We start from the raw sequence: 20583 nt of genomic DNA on the forward strand, positions 1-20583 counted from the left end.
AGAGTTTTTTGAAGCAATTTTTCGTCAAAAAAAAATAAAAAAAAAAAAAAAGAATGGCTTTACATTTTTAAATGGTTGGGAGGGAGTGGGGGAGGGAGGATTGAAAAAATATTTCATGACATATGAAAATTATCTGAAATTCAAACTGCAGTGTCCATATATAAAGGTTTTCTGGAACGGAGCCAATATTTGTGTATCCTCTACAGCTGCTTCCCCATTCCAACAGCAGGGATGAGTGGTTATAACAGAGACCATCTGTGGCCCACAAAGCCTAAAATATTTACTATTTGTACCTTTACAGAAAAAGTCGGCTGCCCTCTATCCCATGGTCCCCCTTTTCCTGTGAAGGACAAGTCAGACCAAAGAAGCATATGTCACAGGCTGAGGAGCTGTTGGGCCTGCCTCTCACTGGCCCCGCAAGCAGTCTGGGGCTTGGCCTCGTCCTATGGGAAATGAGTCCATACACCCAAGATTGAAATAGAAAATTCCCTAACACTGGAACCTCTAATCTAAAAGGGAATGACCCATTTAAGCTCACATTTATGGGACACTTACCATGGACCAGACACCATGCAAAGTGCTGACTTGCAGCAACTCTTTTAATCCTCAAAACAATCCTGGGACATAAATACCTTATTAAGACTATTTTACAGCTGAGGAAACTGAGGTTAGAGGGGGTAACTAGTTCAGGTCTACACAGCTAGGAAGCGGCAGAGATGAGGTTTAAACCCATGCTGTCTGGCTCCAGGGCTCATGCTCTAAACACTCTGGATGTGGCTCCAAAAGATCTGAGCTTTTAATGCCGGCACACTGGGATTAAATGGGTTTAAACAAATTTATATATGTAAAGTACTGAGTGTAGTTCCTGAGATGTTGTATGTGCCCATAAGTGTTAGCTTTTATTAATTACTATAAATTTTTACCTTATTCCTTATTCCTTGAGTTTTTATCTTCACTGGCAAGATGGCCTTATCAAAACCCTATATTATATATATATCCTGTATATTAGATATATATATCCTATATTATATATATACCCTATGTATCCTGCATACTAGATAATTTATCATTTACAAGATCCCCACAGAGAAACTGAAATGCTTTTGTTAGGCAAACAAAGCATAGCATCTAATATTATATCCCTTAGTGGCTATTAAAAAATTCAATGGGGGGCTTCCCTGGTGGCGCAGTGGTTGAGAGTCCGCCTGCCAATGCAGGGGACACGGGTTCGTGCCCTGGTCCGGGAAGATCCCACATGCCACGGAGCGGCTGGGCCCGTGAGCCATGGCCGCTGAGCCTGCACGTCTGGAGCCTGTGCTCCGCAACGGGAGAGGCCACAACAGTGAGAGGCCCGCATACCGCAAAAAAAAAAAAAGAAAAATTCAATGAGAGTTTTAAGTTGTCATTTTTTAAACCTACAGTCATTGTCCTCAGTCAGCTCAGGCTTCCTCAACAAAATACTATAGACTGGGTGCTTACGCAGCAAACATTTACTTCTCACAGTTCTAGAGGCTAGGAAGTCCAGGATCAAGGTGCTGGTCAATTTTGGTACTGGTGAGAGCACTCTTCCTGGCTGGCAGATGGCTGCCTTCTCACTGTGTGCTCACATGGCCTTTCCTCTGTACAGGCAAAGATAAAGAGATCTCTCTTCCTCATCTTACAAAAACACTAATCCCATCATGTGGGCCCCACCCTCATGACCCAATCTAACCTTAATTACTTCCCCAAGGCCCCATCTCCATCACACTGGGGGTTAGGACTTCAATACATGAATTTTGGGGGGACATAAACATTCAGTCCATAACAGCAATGAATATAGAATTACAGAAATGCATGAACATGTAAATGGATACATATGTTGTTATACAGGTTACCACAGTAATAATAAAAAAAGGATTTATGGGGGCTTCTCTGGTGGCGCAGTGGCTAAGAGTCTGCCTGCCGATGCAGGGGACGCGGGTTCGTGCCCCGGGCCGGGAAGATCCCACATGCAGCGGAGCAGCTGGGCCCCTGAGTCATGGCCCCTGAGCCTGAGCGTCCGGAGCCTGTGCTCCGCAACGGGAGAGGCCGCAGCAGTGAGAGGCCCACATACCGCAAAAAAAAAAAAAAAGAAAAGGATTTATCATGATCTTTAAAAAAATTAGCTTTGGGGGGATGTGCTTATGTTATGTAAATATAATATCACTGGTGGTAATTTATACATACAATCAGCTATGCAATATAAAGATATTCACAGAAGAAAAACTGGGAGGAAACAACAACACAATGTAATCTCTGGGTGGTAGAACTATGAGTCATGTCTATTTTCTTCTCTATTTTTTTAATTGTCTACAAAGAATACAAATCCCATACATAACCAGGAAAACATGGTCTCTTTTAATGCCCTATTGAAGGACAACCTAAAAATTACGTGTACTTTATTTATCGGCAGAGTATTTATTAACATGAGTCCTTTTATTTTTTTGGCCACACCGCACGGCTTGTGGGATTTTAGTTCCCCAACCAGGTATTGAACCTGGGACCTCAGCAAGCAGAGCACGGAGTCCTAACCACTGGACCACCAGGGAATTCCCCTCCTTTGTCCTCTTTGACTCTCTGATCTCACTACCATAAAAAAGAATTGGTGGAAAGACAAGCAACTGTAAAGCCAAGTATGCTCACCAAAATGAGAATACAGGGATCATGTAAGCAACACAGACAGTGGGTAAACTCTTGGGTCAGTGCTGGCTGTATGGGGGAGGGCACACACTTTGTTTTTGGAAAAATGACAGGAGTGGCAAAGAGGGGCAGGCGACAGGGTAGGGCAGACCTGGGAAACAGAGCAGTATACAGACAGAGGGGCTGGAGGTCAGAAAGGGTGGCCTAGGAATGTCACGTAGATCAATGTGCCTGAAGCCTGGCAGGAGAAATGGTGAGAGATTAGGCTGGGGACCAGAGCACAGATGGGCTAGAGACTTCTCAAATTTTTCTGATACCCACATTAAGAAATATTTTGCACATCAGGACCAAGGAAATACACACACACCTACACAAAACGAAAAATTTTTCACCAAAAATACTTATCCTTACATTTACCATATGAATGTGTGTAACCAGTGTTTATAGACCAAAATGGAAATTTTTCAGATTTAGATATCTGGTACTCCTTGCAATAATAAAATATTCTCAGAATATATTTAAAAATGGCCTTGGAAATTATTTTATTTCAAGAGATTTTTTTTTTTTTTTTTTTTGTGGTACGCAGGCCTCTCACTGTTGTGGCCTCTCCCATTGCGGAGCACAGGCTCCAGATGTGCAGGCCCAGCGGCCGTGGCTCACGCGCCCAGCCGCTCCGCGGCATGTGGGATCTCCCCGGACCAGGGCACGAACCCGTGTCCCCTGCATTGGCAGGCGGACTCTCAACCACTGCGCCACCAGGGAAGCCCAAGAGATTTTTTTTTTAATTTGAGCAAATAATAAACGGACAAGCTTAAGCTTCAGACTTCATGAATGACTAATTCCTTGGGAATTAGTACATGGGAAATAAAAATTTGCAAAAACAGCAACAAAAATGGTTTTAGCCCTCTATAAAGATACATGCTAGCAAGATAACATGATGATAAAAATGTTTCCTTTATTTAAAGCAGAACCCCTTTAAAACCTGATATAGGGACAAAGATATACGCTGTATCTAAAAGAAGAATAAGAGAATCTCTAGAGATATAGAACAGAGCTTAAGTAAAGTACTCACTTCATGCTTACCGGAAGGACAGGGGTCAAATCTGTAGCGAGAGCATTTTACTATTTCTAGTTAATCCTATAACTCTTGTATAATAATACAAACTCTGGATGTGTGAAAAATATCATCAAACACAACAGGAAAAAGTAATTAGATGCAAAGAATAAGCAATAACCTTGAAACTGAGCCCCTCTCAGTTCAGAAAAAGAATTAAAATTTTCTTCTGCAGCACATATGAGAGACTCTGAAAAAGTCCCTATCCACCACAAACAATAAATGCTGGAGTGGGTGTGGAGAGAAGGGAACCGTCTTGCACTGTTGGTGGGAATGTAAATTGACACAGCCACTATGGAGAACTGTATGGAGGTTCCTTAAAAAACTAAAAATAGAACTACCATATGACCCAGAAATCCCACTACTGGGCATATACCCTGAGAAAACCATAATTCAAAAAGAGTCATGTACCACAATGTTCACTGCAGCTCTGTTTACAATAGCCAGGATATGGAAGCAATCTAAATGTCCACTGACAGATGAATGGATAAAGAAGATGTGACACACATATACAATGGAATATTACTCAGCCATAAAAAGAAACTAAACTGAGTTATTTGCAGTGAGGTGGATGGTTACCTAGAGTCTGTCAGACAGAGTGAAGTAAGTCAGAAACAGAAAAACAAATACCGTATGTTAACACATATATATGGAATCTAAAAAAAAAAATGGTTTTTAAGAACCTAGGGGCAGGACAGGAATAAAGACAGACGCAGATGTAGAGAATGGACTTGAGGATACGGGGAGGGGGAAGGGTAAGCTGGGATGAAGTGAGAGAGTGGCATGGACATATATACACTACCAAATGTAAAATAGATAGCTAGTGAGAAGCAGCTGCATAGCACAGGGAGATCAGCTTGCTGCTTTGTGACCACCTAGAGGGGTAGGATAGGAAGGATGGGAGGGAGACCCAAGAAGGAGGAGATATGAGGATATATGTATATGTATAGCTGATTCACTTTGTTATAAAGCAGAAACTAACACACCATTGTAAAGCAATTATACTCCAATGAAGATGTTAAAAAAAAAAAAGTCCCTATCCAAAATTATAACAGAACCAAAACCAGGAAAGTGAGTTCAGAGAGGCCATCTATAGGAAACCAACAAGATGTCTAAGACATTCATTCCTTCCAAGATCATCCACTCACTAAGACAACAGCTTTTAAACTGGAAATTGTTTCCCTAATTGCATCCTTTCTCAAGTCACACAACAGTGCTCCTTCAAAAGGTTTATGAAGTATTCCAAAGGGTCACGTTCCTGGCATGAAAGTGGTGAGCCTTGCCAAGTGGCCCCAGAAACATTGGACATGACACCTCTAGTGGAAGCTACGCCCATCGGCCATTCCAGGGCCAGACCCGGCATTGTTGAAGACTCAGCCCTGGCAAGGGGATGACCTAGGTGATGAGTTCCTCTGCCCAATTCACCTGGTCCTGAAAGTCAAGATTGTCTATGGAAAGGAGGCGCTACAGCTGGAAGGTCTGGGAAGACCCAAAGAGACCAAGTGACTCCTGGAAAAGGTCAGGGGAGAATCTTAACCCCAAGAAATGTTCAGGTATTTTCCCAAACCAGATCAGCTGTTGGGAGGAGGAACAGAGGAAGAGAGAATGGAGTCCTTAGGATTTCCCCTAGAGAAGGACAAGGCTAGAGAGAGACAAACAAAAAGCTCTAGTTTTCTGGGGTTATAATTAACATAGGGTAATTACAGGACCATTCTTATGAAAATCTCCTTTCTACTCAAGGCCTTGGGCAGGAGCTGTGATAACATTCCTGAGGGTTCTACACGTACTTTCAGTGACTAACCTCAGCCACTAGAAGGCCCAAGGCACCTTTCACACCTACTCCTGAGACTGCAAATTGCTCTGGACTTTTTCTTAACTCTTTTTCATTAATGGATGCCCAGAAGATCATTTCTCTTTTTTATTAACACAGGGTCATGGGGGAAGGCAAAGTACTGAGACACTGGAATTTGTTCTTAAACTTCTAGGAATACCGCTGGTCCCTTCCCTTGAGCTTGCAGAACTATTTGTTGTTTACAATGTGGAGGGGTAGACAGTGAAAATAACCTCTCTGCCCACAGGGACAGAAGAGGGAAAACTCCATGCTCTCTAGGGCAGTGGCTTTCCACCAATATGCAACGGTCATCCAAATTGCAGGCTTTCATAATAATTACTAGGAATTTGCCCGCCTTCAGTACCCACTGTCCAGATGCAGAAGTACCCGGCCTTCTCTTGTCATCTGTCCTAACAAATTGAAGTTCTTTACCTATAGTCTTAAAGATGTTTAGTGGAAAATTAACACTCAAGAGCACTATAATAATTTTTAACTATGAAACAAATTTTTTGTGTGTGAGTTCTAAAGTTATAGCAATAAAACTTATTCCCATCAGTACAATTCTATGTTCTTAACACTGTCATTATATCAGAAGCCCTGTAAGCATGTAAATGTTATCTTCTTTAAAAAGTTGGTTTCTTATGTGAGATCTACATAACTGACAGAGCGATGGGTGGGCTGAGAACCACTCTCTTAGAGGAAGGCTGTCAATCCTCTTTTAGAGAGAAGCACTGATAACCCTCCTTCCTGGAATGAAATGTGAGAATTTCTATACGGTGAGGTCTGAACTTGAATTCATGGCTTAAAACTATCACCTCCAATAAAGACAGGAAAAAAAACAAGGAGAAAAGGGGATTCTGAACAGTATTTTACACAGAGAATTAATTTCTAAAAACTAGCCAAAGGGCTTCCCTGGTGGTGCAGTGGTTAAGAATTGGCCTGCTAATGCAGGGGACACGGGTTCGGGCCCTGGTCTGGGAGGATTCCACATGCCGCGGGGCAACTAGGCCCGTGAGCCACAACTACTGAGCCTGCGCGTCTGGAGCCTGTGCTCTGCAACAAGAGAGGCCGCGATGGTGAGAGGCCCGCGCACCGCGATGAAGAGTGGCCCCCGCTTGCCACAACTAGAGAAGGCCCACACACAGAAACGAAGACCCAACACAGCAAAAATAAATAAAATAAATTAATAAACTCCTACCCCCAATATCTTCAAAAAAAAAAAAAAAAAATAAAAAACCCCCCCCCCCAAATTTCTAAAAAAAAAAAAAAAAAAAGAATCAGCCTGCCAATGCAGGGGACATGGGTTCAAGCCCTAGTCCAGGAAGAACCCACGTACCGCAGAGCAACTAAGCCCGTGTGCCACAACTACTGAGCCTGCGCTCTAGAGCCTGTGAGCCACAACTACTGAGCCTGCATGCCACAACTACTGAAGCCCGCGCACCTACAGCCCATGCTCTGCAACAAGAGAAGCTACCACAAGAAGCCCACACACCACAACGAAGAGTAGGCCCCCCTCACCACAACTAGACAAAGCCTGTGTGCAGCAATGAAGACCCAACGCAGCCCAAAAAAACAAAACTAGTCGAAGATATATTCTTAGGTCTCAAATCTATGGAACTGATATTATTGAGTTATAATTAATGTTATACATTTTCCAAACATAAACGTCCACATGACGGCTACATTTGCGAGGGTCTTACTGGAATCCGTGCATGAAGACCCCAGACACATTTCTGCAGAGCCATCCCAATGTTGCCTTCTAGGCAGCTGCAAAAAAAAATACAACCCAAAACTCCACTGCCTTGTGTGGCCAGAGACCTAAATGAAATCAGATCAGACCTAATTAAGAATACATTATGTCCCCACCCTAACCCACTTCCCATCCTTCTCTCTCTTTTTCTCTCTCTCATAGAAATCTGGATTTATGAACTGCCTTTAAAAAGTATTTAATTCCTCCATGTTTGCATTCACGTGGCACTGAACACTGGAAGTAGCAGGAAGATGGGTAGGGCTTATCGAAAATGTCCAGGGTCTCTATGAAAAGCACAGGATGAAATCATGTAGAAATTTGGGGAATTATCTGAAAAGTCAGTCTAAGGCAATAAAGATTCTGAATCAGATTTAGAATCAAACTAAAAACTGAGGCCCAGAGTAGTCTAGGGACTTCTTATCAAAGCGACCTAGCAAGTTAATAAAAAAAAAAAAACTGGGACCAGAACTTGATGCCAAAACTAATGTCCACTTCCCATTACTATATTCTGCATCCCTCTCCTCCAGTTCACAGCTTGGTCCTAGAATATCTGCCCTAATTAGCCCATCTTTATGCTTAAATTCCTATTACTAAAGACTAGTTCATTTGAAAAGCGAATTTCTCTCTCAGGAATCTTACTTTTAGCTTATTTTTTAATGTAAGCACATTGGGGAAGGGGATCTTGATAAATCAATGATTGGTTTAATACTGCAGGTGAATTTACTCATCAGATGTGAAGCAATGAGTTTATTCTCAGAGGCCCGTGGAACTAAGAGAAGAGGAAACCAAGTTCCAAGTGATGTCAGCAATGAAAACCAGGATGGTCCTGAGAGGGATATTATAAGGCTCTCTGGGCATGTGGTCCTGGTCCCAGAGGTACCAAAATCAGAGCTCCAACAACAACTGGCTATGGCACTCAGATCTGCCAAAGGTTAGGTCTGAAGGATGGGTGCCCCAGGGGAAATCCATCTAAGAGCAGACACAGACCAACGCCAATCTTAAGGTCACAGCATGTTGGAAAGGCACGGGTGTGTTAGCCAAAGGGCCATACAACGTGGAGCACGTGTCCAAGCAAGCTAATGACAAGGGTTCAGGGCAACAGATATCCCAGGGCCAGTTAATAAGAGAATGCCTGGTTAGATGTCAAAACATCAGAGAGACCCAGTACCAACCACGAATCAGAAAATGGGCAGGAGCCCATTATGGAGAACAGAGCTCCTACTAAACCAGTGTCAAGTCCTAGGGACCATTTAGAGACCCAATATTTAGGTATAGAATTGGCCCTCAAGAGTGGCAAGGTGCTAGGCAAGAACTAGAAGCAGCCCTATGGATGGGACAGACTCCCTGAAAGAGGAAGTGGGCAGTCACCATAAGCAGTTCACTCCCACTTCACGGCTCTGCTTAACGTAGGCCCAGGTTGTGGTTAGCAGCTGCTTGGGTGTCTTAGATTTAGAACCTGAGTACAGACGAATAACAGAGAATGATTTACTCCTCAACAGAAAAACAACGTTGAAAACTATCTCGGGTTTGGTATACCGTTCAGAAACGAACTTTGGAGGGAATGGTGTCTGTTGCTATGTTTCCCAGCCAGTTTCTTTGCCTGAAAAACCAGTTTAGGTCCTCCCAGGGCTACTGTCAACAAACTTGCACTGACTCATCAAAACAATGGGCCTAAAAAGCAGCCCCCAAACCCTGTAAACATGGATAGGCAACACTTTAGAGATAGTCCTAAGAGTCTGGTTTCCAAGAAAGGAAATATGAGACTCTGGAATCTTCCAAATCTGGAGTCTTGAGATACCTGCCAACTGTGCCAAAAGCCTGGAGGAGCTTCTCTCAGCCTCTAGCTGCCCTCATCTATGCTCAGAGAGCTGGAATTTGGAGGGGTCCTCCCCCTAAGCATGGATTGGGTCAAGAAATTCCAAGAAGATAACAGCCACTCCAGAACACCCTCCAGGTGGAAGTTATTTCCTTGTCTCATACAAGTGAGTTGAATCAAGCCTTTCCTCACAGATGAGAGAATCCCGAAATAGAACCCATGAGTTTCTCAGAACCTACCAAAATCCCTGGAGTGTAGGGATGCCAGAAAGACTCTCTAGGGCTGCTTTCAGATCATTGTAAGAGGCTGGAGGCAGACCCTCCAGCAGGAGAATCAACTTGGTCTACAGACCCTAGATCTGTCTCTAGGGTCTTCCTGAATTTGAATTTAAATCGCTTTTAGGTTCCCTGAGAAACAGGAGCACCAGACTGGGAAGGAACCCTCAGATCCCTCCCCCCAACCCCGGGACCCCCGGCCTCTCGCCATCCCACTGTCCCCTCTGTGGCTTGCTCTCTTGCTGCAGCCACCACCTCCACCTTTTGCCCGTCTTACCCAAGTGCCCTTCCCAAAACCCTGAGTGGCACCGCCCTCCCTCCCAAGCTTGTCTCTCAGTGGCTGAAGACCCCTGGGGTGGGGGGCTTCCTCACTGTCCTGCCCACCTAGCCGCAACTGGAGCCAGGCACCTACATTCTCCACACCCTCTCGAAGCTGCTGCTCTGCCCTCGGCCCTGACACTTGGAGGGTGAAGAACAGCCTGTCTGCTCGCCTGCTGACTCAGTGCTCTACTGGCTGTGCCCCCTCCGGCCTCCTGTCTTCTTGGCTTCAGGCTGGCAGGGCTGCCCATGCCCCCTGCCCCTTCCTCTCAACCTGCAACTTGTACCCACTCTGACCTGGCTCCTCTAATAAATTCATGTCCACAGGGAGGTACAAAAAAAAAGAAAAGAAAAGAATGAGTACATTCTTTCGTTCCAAGAATATAAAACCAAGGTAATTTATCAAATTCTAAGGAATGCTAACAAGTTGAACATGCTAATCAAAATGCACAAATACAAAATGCACAAATACAAATACAAAACTCTCCCCTAACTCTTACCCTGAGAGTAAGTTGAGGGATTTGCCTTGTAACTTTCTAAAAATTCTACAGATAAACAGTGAGTGGGAAACAACTGGCAAGAACTAATAAAAAGGAGGTGGCCTCAGCAGTCCCACCAGTGACTTGTGTAAGTGAGTTGAAGCTGTGGCCCTCTTTAACTCATTTCTGCAAACTACCACCCACCGCTCTTGTTAACACTCTTAACAAACAGATAAGCACATGAGTAGATGGCTCACATGTGGACGTTCAAATGCTTGCTTTCTGTGTGGAGCGATACTGTTTTCCACAACCTGCTACGCTAGGCAAACGGCTTTCTCTTTAATTCAGAACAAATTTCTCTGGTTCACAGTTCCACACCAAATCCCCCTGGCTTCTGTGAGAGAAGCTCAGCTCCTACGCAGTCAATCAAACGTGGGCAGGACGTCATGTCAAGTTATTTCATTTCTGTCCACGTCAAATGACTTTTCCCTCTTTTCTGCCTACCAAATTCTTACTCAGCATTCAAGACCCTGCTTAATTTTGCCCTCTTCTGTGACACCTTTTCAGCTTCCTCAAGCTCCTTGCCTTGTACTTCCTAGACCTCTGACCACACTTTGATAATGTCTCCTATCACGTGCGTTGTAATTTTTCCGTGTAAGGCGTGCTCGCACATTTTGGTAGGAAAGTGTATTAGTACAACCTCTTTGGAGAGCATTTTGGAAATGTCTGTGAATATGGCAATGCACATACCCTCTGACACAACAATCCCACTGCCAGGACTTCGTCCTGTGGATATACTCACACAGGTAAGCAACAAGGTTGTTGTAACGCTATTTGTTATAACAAAAGAGTGGAAACGATCGAAGCACATTTGAATACGGGTCTGGTTAAATAAATACAATAGAGTACCATGCAGTAAGAATCAGAAATCTCTTTCCATACTGGTGTCTGAAACTTTTCCCAAAGTCCTTTAATTTATCTGATAGCGAATCTTTTTTCCCCAGCTTTATTGAAGTATGAATGACAAGTCAATAGAGAATTTTGACTTAATAGCTCGCATCAGCCCCACTGAAAGGGTGTGTCTGCCCCCTCTCTCTCTTCCTCTCCTCACCCCCATGTATTTTGCTTCCCCCGGCCATTAAGCAAGTGAGGACAAATTTGGCGATGGTCTTCATTGGACGTGAAGTATGAGGTAAAGGGGATCAGAAAATGCCAACCCAAAATATGCCACTTTGGCATAAGGATTATTTTGAGTTGAAGGCAACTGAGAAAAGCAGACACGGGAAGAACTCTGAGCCCTCCGCCATCTGCCTGAAAGCAAGGCATAAATTCCCCATGAAGGTATCCTCCTCCTGTAGGTCCCCCATTAAAGACAGAGAAGAACCCTTATCACCAGGGATAGAGATGGCACAGAGATGAGTCTGCATAAGTAAACCTTACTAAAATAACTCTTATTTTCCATTCGTTTCCCCATATCTCTACCTTCCCACAATTTACTCCCCCAGAAGTTCAACACCTCTTTCCTTTTAGTCGCTTCTCTACAATGTGTTGCCCTTTGTTAAAGTGGTATATAAACATCCAAGGCTAACCACTTCTTTGGATTTTCACTTCTTTTCTGTATAGCCCTTATACACATAAAATTTAACACATCAATTCAACTTGTATGCCTTTTCCTCCTGTTAATCTGGTTTTTTGTTACTTTAATTCAGTTAATTCACAGTAACTAGATATCAAACCTAAGAGGGTAGAGGAAAAGTTTTTTTCTCCCTTACAGAGGCATGTCAGGAAAGCTCATCACTTAGTCCCATTGAAGTCAAACCATGGGAATGCTGAAAACACAAGAGGGAGGGGACCCCACTACTTCCAGAAGTCGTGTTGATGGACACTGCCTCCAGCCTTTGCTATTTAATATGAAGCTACAAGATATGCCCAATCACAGTCTCCCCTGCTTTCTTCTAGACAAAGACTTTATTATGTATCAAGACTTTTTATGTAACTGCCACACATACAAAGTTTAGTTGCTGTGCACTTACAAAGAAACAAGAGACGCTTCTACTCTCAAAAAGTGTCAAATATTGTTAATCAGCTATGCTCCAATATAAAATTAAAAAACAATTTTAAGTGTCAAATAGTCTAATACAGATCCAATTAAAGAGGGGAGCTATACAAAGCAAAAGCAAATAATACAACTGCATAAGTTAATAAAGGTGGCTGCCCAAGTAAACCCGGTCCAACCTAATAGAACCCTCACAGGTTTCTCTGCCCAAAATGCATAGACTCCAGTTAAGGCTTTTGTTCCATTCCCAGGCCAAACCAACCACTTGCTAGCTTTGAGACCTTACAAAGTTTATTTAACCTCACTGAGTCCTATTTCATCCATAAAATGGGGATATTAGGATCCACCTCATAGGGAAATTAGAACAATTAAATGAGACAGAGCATACAAAGTACTTGGCACAGTGCCTGACACTCAGGGCCAAATAAATGTTAACTATTACTATTACAATCATCATCATCATTCTGGAATTTTCAAGATGTTTCTCAGACTTTATTCTGCCATCAGGTATTAACAGAACATCAAGTTTATGAAGGAAAATTACTCATGTGCACACCTCGAGGCAACTCCGTATCTCACCTTTAACTAATTCATTTATTCAGAGAAGAAAAAATTATACAAAACTTCAGATCATTTTAGGTGAAAACCTTTTCCCTCTCAAAGGTGTTATATAAGCAACATATGTGTGACATCTTTGAAGTGTTGTGATGTTTTTACTGTAAATATGAAAGAACCCAAAACACTGACATATGCTTCTTCAAAGTCCCACTAACTTACTTTCCCAAGACAAGCGAAATATTCATGCCACTTTACTTCCATCACCAAAATCAATAAGCCACTTAAAAGAATTGGTCAAGGTCAGACATCAGGCTCCAACTACAGAGGAAGGTTATCAAACGTGCTTAAAATGAGAGGATTCTAGTCCAAATCTCATTCAACATCTTTTGGCCCATCTTTACCTCAAGTCTCAGAATAAAGTCTCTTTTTAAAAAGTCTTTGTGAGGGAGTTCCTCGGTGGCCTTATGGGTTAGTATTCCGGGCTTTCAGGGCCATGGCCGTGTGATCCCTAAGCCACACCTCGGCAAACACACACATACACATCACATTGATGTCCCTCCTGCTACAGCACAGACATCACTTAACGTCTAGAGATGAAAAACCTCATGAACGGCTTCTCAGGACCTTCTTTGAAATAATGTACTCTGTTTAGCTATCAAAGAACAACTCTTTGTTGGTTACTTGAGGTCCTGATTTACATCTGAGTTTAGAAGGCTGCTGCCTCCTACAAACGCACTTAAAATGCAAATTCCTCATCAGACTCCACATCTAAAGAAGCACAGAGCCCACTTCTAGCCTTTCTCCACCATTGCTCACAGCAGAGCCAAAGTCCCAACAAAGTCACACCCAGCCCAGCAAAATTTAAGTCCTCAGTGAATGACTATGTCATATATGTATGTACATAAATTTCAAATAAAATGATTTGAAACTACCACTGCATGATGGTAAAGGAAGAAAACTGGATAATCATGAAAGTTGAAGTGCTTGACTAAAGTTTAGAAAAATCAAGAAAAAAATTAATCACTGAAATTACTCCTTCCTAATCAAGGTTACTTCGAAATTTGATGTAAATGGATAAAGTTCAGCCTGTGCTATACTGAATGAAGTTGCATGAGATTGGAAGAAAAAAGTTGAGTATGTAAGAGCCACTTCTCTTCCATTTCCCACGTTTTCAGTAACTACCTACTCAATGAATGCACGAAAGAAATACCTCAGTCGCTTTAAAATTCTCCTTTCTCCATGTCCCAGAAAATATTCCAAGGATCGAATAAAAAATGAACAAGGAGTATCGGCCAAGAAAGCTGCTTGAGGAACTTAGTAAGCTCACCCTCTCCACTTTAACTCGCCTAATTCACTGAGGGAGCGGAGGCAAACGACTTGTACTGCATGATAAAGTGACACTTCCGAATAGTAATAGCTGAGATTACTCTGCCGCAGCCTAGATTCTTCTAGTCAGGAACTCGAGTACAGCTTTCTAAAAGCTTTTCCCAAGATCTCGAGGTCAATTTGCGGACACTCATTCACCCACCCCACCCTACCAGCAGCGCACTTCCCGTTCGCTTTGGCCGGTCAAGAACTCAAACTTGACAGCGACACACACTGAAAAAAAAAAAAAAAAAAAGGAAATAGCTAAAAAACCATTTCAAGACATTTATTTAATTTTTCTCCTAAGGGAGATCAATGGCCCTGTCTTCCAGGAAATCTCAATGGGACGTAGCCATCACATCGACTGGAAAGTTGCAGCGAATGACAATGCTGCAAAACCGAGGGTGACTACTCTTTAAAAATCAAATTTTAGAAATTCCTCGAAAATCTTCTTGCCATCCAAAACGATCCGTCCCCTGCAGCGAACGCAGCAACGCTAACAACTCCCACCCTGGTGGGTGGCATCGAAAGCGAGGCTCGGGGCCGGATACGTGCCTGATCTGAGCGCAGGGCACGGCGGCGGCCAGTGGACCCAGCGAGCACCTTCCTTACCTGGTTTGACCGGTTTGGGTGGCGGCTTCGACATCTCTCTTCCTGGAGAGGCTGATTCTAAAGACCACGCACGAAAAGCCAACCGAACGCCCCTCCAGCCGGCACTCCAGGCGCCTCAGAGTTTCTTTATGTCTGGTTTGCAGTGGTGCGCCTTCAAGGACCTGCGTCCACCCTGGTCAGTCGGACGAGCAGAGGCAAGCAGAGAAGCTCGGCGAAGTGCCCTGCCCCGCCCCGCGGCCGACAGAGCTGTCCGGAGCGCGCAGCCTGGCAGACGAGGAAGTAGCCGCTGCCTCGCGGAGCGCTAATTGGCTCCCCGGCTGCCAGCTTCACCGCTGTAGGAGCGCGGGCGGCGCGCACGGCGGCGCGCGCGGCGGCCGAACCAGCGGGAGCCGAACGGGGGCGCCGCAGTCTCGTGCTGGGGCCGGCCTGGCCGCGCGCGCCCCGGACGGGAAAGGGCTGGACTGTGCAGGAGCGCGCGCGCGCAACCACGCTCGCCGGAGCCCCGCCCCATCCAACGCCGGCCGGAGCCGGGCGCTGCGTCCGCTCAGGGTGGGGCAGAGCCCTAAGTTGACCGCCTCTATCCTGCGCCGCCTCTCACCCGAGAGGGGCACGGGAGAAGGGGCCGTGGGCCTCTCGGTTAACGGGCTTCGGGGGTTGCGGCGGGTTAGTGACAGGCGCGCTTGGCAATCGCCTGTACCGCTTTGCTTGGGAGCATTCGAACTGGCGCCCGGTGAGTACCTGTCTGACGCCCCGCCGCGCAGACTCCCTGGGGCCTGCAGCTGTTTCCAGAGTGTTCCTGCGCTGGAGCCCGAGCCCCGTTGTGTCTTGCAAGCCCTTTGGGGACTCCTACCACCCTAAATGGGCTGATAAGTGGCCTGCCAAGGAGGACGTGCACTCGTGATGGTGTAGTGCCCTCACGCCCCCTTATAATCCTGAAAACGGGAGTCTGCCTTCTAGAGACCGGACAGGTGGTTGGGAGAAGTCACTGAGGTCAGGGTCAGGTGTTGATCCCTGCCAGAGGAGACAGCTTGACTCCTCTAGCGTTGAGGTTGACTAACTGCGGCCCTCCTGCTGCCTGTTATTGTACAGCCTAAGAATGGTTTTCAAGTTTATTTTAATGGCTTAAAAGAAATCAAAGGAAGCAGATTTTGTGGCACGTGAAAATTATATGAAATTCAAATTTCAATGTCCATAAAGTTTTATTAGAACAGAGCCACGGTCATTTGCTTATGTATTGTCTGCGGCCGCTTTCACTTCCTAACAGCAGAGTTCAGCAGCTGCCCGCAAAGCCAGAAACATTTACCATCTAGCACTTTGCAGAGCAAGTTTGCCGACCCCAGACCTAGACGACTGAATTTCCACTGAGAGGTAAGGGCTGGAGCAGACAATAAATGCACCGGGCGTAAATTCAAAATAGCACAGGCAATATGATAAATCGCTTGTATGTTTGGGGGAAGAAAAATTGAAAACAAAACCTTTACGTGAGATTCTATGTAAAATGAAGCTTCGAAGTTTCTACTAGGGGTTAGTGACAAGAGTGATTCCAAGAGAACTGGGCAAGGGTTGTGTATTCTGACACACCAGCCTTGGCATTTACCAAAAAGGAGCAAAGTTTAAAAAATAGTAGAAAAAGACTACCCTGTCACATAGAAGATAATCAAAATATTGAATTAAATAAATGAGTGAGAAGTCCTGAAACATTTCACTCTTTTAGAATCCAAAATGTACCGTATTTAGTAGTGAAATAATTTAAATATAGTAAACACATACCAGTTATGAAAAAAGGACTCAACAACATATTTTTCTTAGGGTTAAAAAAAGTATAATAAAATTAAAAGTACTCATTTTGGATTTGCTGTTTGCCATCTTCATCTGTTCTGCTCCTCCTAAGCAAATTCACACTGCTGTTGAGGAAAGCCTTGCACTTACTGCGAGAATAAAGTACAGTTGACCCTTAAACAACACAAGTTTTAACTGCATGTGTTTATTTATACTCGGATTTCTTTCACTAAATTCATACTGCAGTACTACACAATCCAAGGTTGTTTTAATCTGAGAATGCAGAATGGTGGATATAGAGGGCTGAGTAAAGTTATACGTGGATTTTTTTTTTTTGAATTTATTTATTTTTGGCTGTGTTGGGTCTTCGTTTCTGTGCGAGGGCTTTCTCTAGTTGCAGCAAGCGGGGGCCACTCTTCATCGCGGTGCGCGGGCCTCTCAGTATCGCGGCCTCTCTTGTTGTGGAGCACAGGCTCCAGACATGCAGGCTCAGTAGTTGTGGCTCACGGGCCCAGTTGCTCCGCGGCATGTGGGATCTTCCCAGACCAGGGCTCAAACCCGTGTCCCCTGCATTGGCAGGCAGATTCTCAACCACTGCGCCACCAGGGAAGCCCCTGGGCGTGGCTTTCTTGACATAAGAAAAGCCATTTTTGGCCTAAGTCATTTTAAGCCTGGCCACGACGCTTGCCCTTCAACAGGTCTCAGTAATGATCACTCTAACCCCAGCCCGCCTGGACTCATGTTCCCTAGCAGGCCAGTCCTGGTCGCCGGGTAGCAGACGGCTCCTGTATACGTGGATTTTTGATTGTGAGGAGGTTGACATATCCAACCCCTGAGTTGTTCACGGGTCAACTGTCCATAAATATCCCACAAGAGTGGCAGTGGTATGTACTCCTAGTAATTGGATGCCCTGGATTGATGAGGTTGGAAAGTCCAAATGGTTGTCTGTCCGGAGACATCTAGTGATGTCCAGTTTGTAGGGGATGGAGATTGTGTTTCATTCATTGAAGTCTACTTCTACGTATTTTTGGAGCCTGGCACCTCTCAGGTGCAAGCTTTTTAAATGTGAGTTTAAAATAGTTCTTAAATGGGACAACAGGCAGTGAAATAATAGAACATGGTGTGGAGATGGAGAGTGCCAGGGCTGAACTTGGAGTTCACCTGAAGCTGCCCTGTGCATCCAACACTGGTTTTGAAATACATGGCTTCTGGGATTGCTATACCCATCCCACACCCCAGCCACTCAGCCCAGCCATAGGTCTTGCTTCTGCTTCTCTCAATTCCCTAACCTCCCACCACAGTGTCACCTGTTCATTGCTAATGGACTGTGCCCAATATTTACCCAAACACTGTCTTGGAAAGGCTAAAACTGCTAACTAATATAGAAGTGAGGGTTCCTATTTTGGTAAAAACTGGAATTTGACTGTGGGAGTTCTCTCCCGAGCCCAGGAGATTTCATAAGAAGATTCTTGACTCCCTTACTGTTAGTTTCTGAATTGTTAGATTTTTCACCCAAATAACCACCTCAAGCCTATTTCAAGTGCTTCAGCCACACTTCCTTGTTATTTACATGCTATGTAATCAGTACAACATACTCATGTGTACGCATAGATGTGGCAAGAAGCACAGGAGACTAGTAGTCCTTGCCATTCAGTGGATACAGAAAATACCCCATCAATAATACATCAATAAAAATAACATCTATTATACATGAGAGCCTCACAATTAAGCCAGCACCTGTGCAACATCCTTCCTTTGCTCTTGGTAATAAAGCGCTTTTTAGCAGCTTAGAAAGATGGAAAGAAGTTAACTCACTTGGTTTAGTTTTGTTTCTAGTTTTGTTTTTTGACCACACCTCACAGCTTGTAAGATCTTAGTTCCCTGACCAGAGATTGAACCCGGGCCCCAACAGTGAAAGCGCTGGGTCCTAGCCACTGGACCACCAGGGAACTCTCTCTAGTTTTCCATTTACTATCTGTGTGATCTTGAACAAGTCACTCCATTGTCTGGGCCAGTTTCAACTTCTGCAAAATGAAGGGATGGACTGTGTGATATCTAAGGCTATATTTCTCCAGGCTTGAGAATTTATGCTCTGATAAATTATCCAAAAATAGGTGACGTGGAAGCAAGGAATAACAAACTTTCATGAATTCTTTTTCTTATTTTGCCAAGTGAGGACATCAATCTACTACTACCTAGCCAGCATGATTTCATAGGAGAAAGGACATTTAGCACCAAAAAATGTAAGCAAGCTACCATCTTGCTTGGAAAAGGGCAACCTTTCCTTTCCCAAAAAAGCATAGTTGGCAGCCTTGCACTGACATATTAAAGATAATAATAAGGTAAAATATAATTCAAAAGCAGAAAAATTACAATGTAAAAATTTATTTTATAATACTCATTATATATAATTGTTCCCTTGATATACTGTGGCAATGTGGATGGAGATAAATATTCAACAATGCAGCTCCTGGTGAAACTCAGATGTCCAACTTGATATGTTATTTTATTTCTATCACAGTCACATTCTTGTCTCATGTGGTCTAGTAAGTGAAAGTGGAACCAAACCTTACTAAATTCCACTCAATTTGGAATACAGCTGTTCCTTAGTAGGGGGGTGGTGGTGATTGGACAACACCCCCCCAACCCAGGAATACCAGAATCTGCAGGTACCCAAGTTCTTTATATAAAATGGCAAAGTATTTGTGTATAACCTATGCATGTCCTCCCACATACTTTGAATCGTTTCTAGATTACAGGTAATCCCTAATACAATGTAAATGCTATGGAAATAGTTGTAAATACAATGAAAATACTATGTGAATAGTTGCTGGTGCAGCAAATTCAAGTTTGGCTTCTTGGAACTTTCTGAAATTTTTTCCCCTGAACACTTTCAAACCACTGTTGGTTGGATCTGCGAATGTGGAACCCTCAGACATGGAGGGCCAACTGTGTTCTGAAAAAACTGAGGACAGGCCAAGGAACAACAGCCATCTCTCCACCACGCTTTTCCCTCAGAGGACACAGGATAGGAACTGAGAGGGTGGCTGAGAGCCTCCAGCTCAGCCACCACACACCCTGGGTGGCACAGCTTAGGTTCCTGGTCACCCCACCAGAGCAGTCAGGAATAAAGAGCAGCATCAGTCAGAGGCAACCTTCTAGAACCACTATGCTAAGGTTCCCTGCAGCTGAGCTTCATCTTTTCACTTAAAGAGATGACAGTGGTCCTTGGAATATCCACAGGACTGCTTTGGTGAGCCTTAGGGGGCCATGCATGAAGCTGTCCTCCACCCCCCATACCAGGGCTGTAGCTAAAACCTGGCCCCCTACAGACTTCCCTGGTGGCACAGTGATTAAGACTCCACAACCGGAGACCTTCAAGATGGCGGAGGAGTAAGACGTGGAGATCACCTTCCTCCCCATAGTTACATCAAAAATACATCTACATGTGGAACTGCTCCTACAGATCACCTACTGAACACTGGCAGAAAACCTCAGACTTCCCAAAAGGCAAGAAACTCCCCACGGACCTGGGTAGGGCAAAAGAAAAAAAGAAAAAACAGAGACAAAAGAATAGGGACGGGACCTGCACCAGTGAGAGGGAGCTGTGAAGGAGGAAAGGTTTCCACACATTAGGAAGCCCCTTCACTGGTGGAGATGGGGGGTGGGGTGGGGGGAAGCTTCACAGCCATGGAGGAGAGCACAGCAACAGGGGTGCAGAGGGCAAAGCGGAGAGATTCCTGCATGGAGGATCGGTGCCGACCAGCACTCACCAGCCCGAGAGGCTTGTCTCCTCCCCCGCAGGGGCGGGCGGGGGCTGGGAGCTGAGGCTCAGGCTTCGGAGGTCAGACCCCAGGGAGAAGACTGGGTTTGGCTGCGTGAACACAGCCTGAAGGGAGCTAGTGCACCACAGCTAGCTGGGAGGGAGTCCGGGAAAACGTCTGGAGCTGCTGAAGAGGCAAGAGACTACTG

The 20583-nt window shown here is 44.6% G+C and overlaps 1 protein-coding gene and 1 non-coding gene across 3 annotated transcripts in view; both read right to left on the reverse strand.

Moving 5' to 3' along the window:
- The window catches only part of OSTF1 (osteoclast stimulating factor 1), a 51910-nt gene extending 36828 nt beyond the window's left edge, over positions 1-15082 (reverse strand). Inside the window, exon 1 of one of the 2 annotated variants that reach the window (XM_007450988.1) lies at positions 14833-15082. In XM_007450988.1, the coding sequence (XP_007451050.1) occupies positions 14833-14866 (34 nt within the window). In that variant the 5' untranslated portion in view covers positions 14867-15082. Of the gene's footprint in view, positions 1-14823 lie in introns of both variants that reach the window. The other variant, XM_007450987.1, reaches the window with a different exon arrangement.
- Positions 2495-2567, reverse strand: TRNAQ-CUG (transfer RNA glutamine (anticodon CUG)). The gene has a single exon. It is a non-coding gene; the product is annotated as a tRNA-Gln (tRNA).
- Positions 15083-20583: the final 5501 nt, after the last annotated feature.

This window comes from Lipotes vexillifer, unplaced genomic scaffold, assembly GCF_000442215.2.
Source record: "Lipotes vexillifer unplaced genomic scaffold, Lipotes_vexillifer_v1.1 scaffold204, whole genome shotgun sequence".
Classification (NCBI taxonomy): Eukaryota; Metazoa; Chordata; class Mammalia; order Artiodactyla; family Lipotidae; genus Lipotes; species Lipotes vexillifer.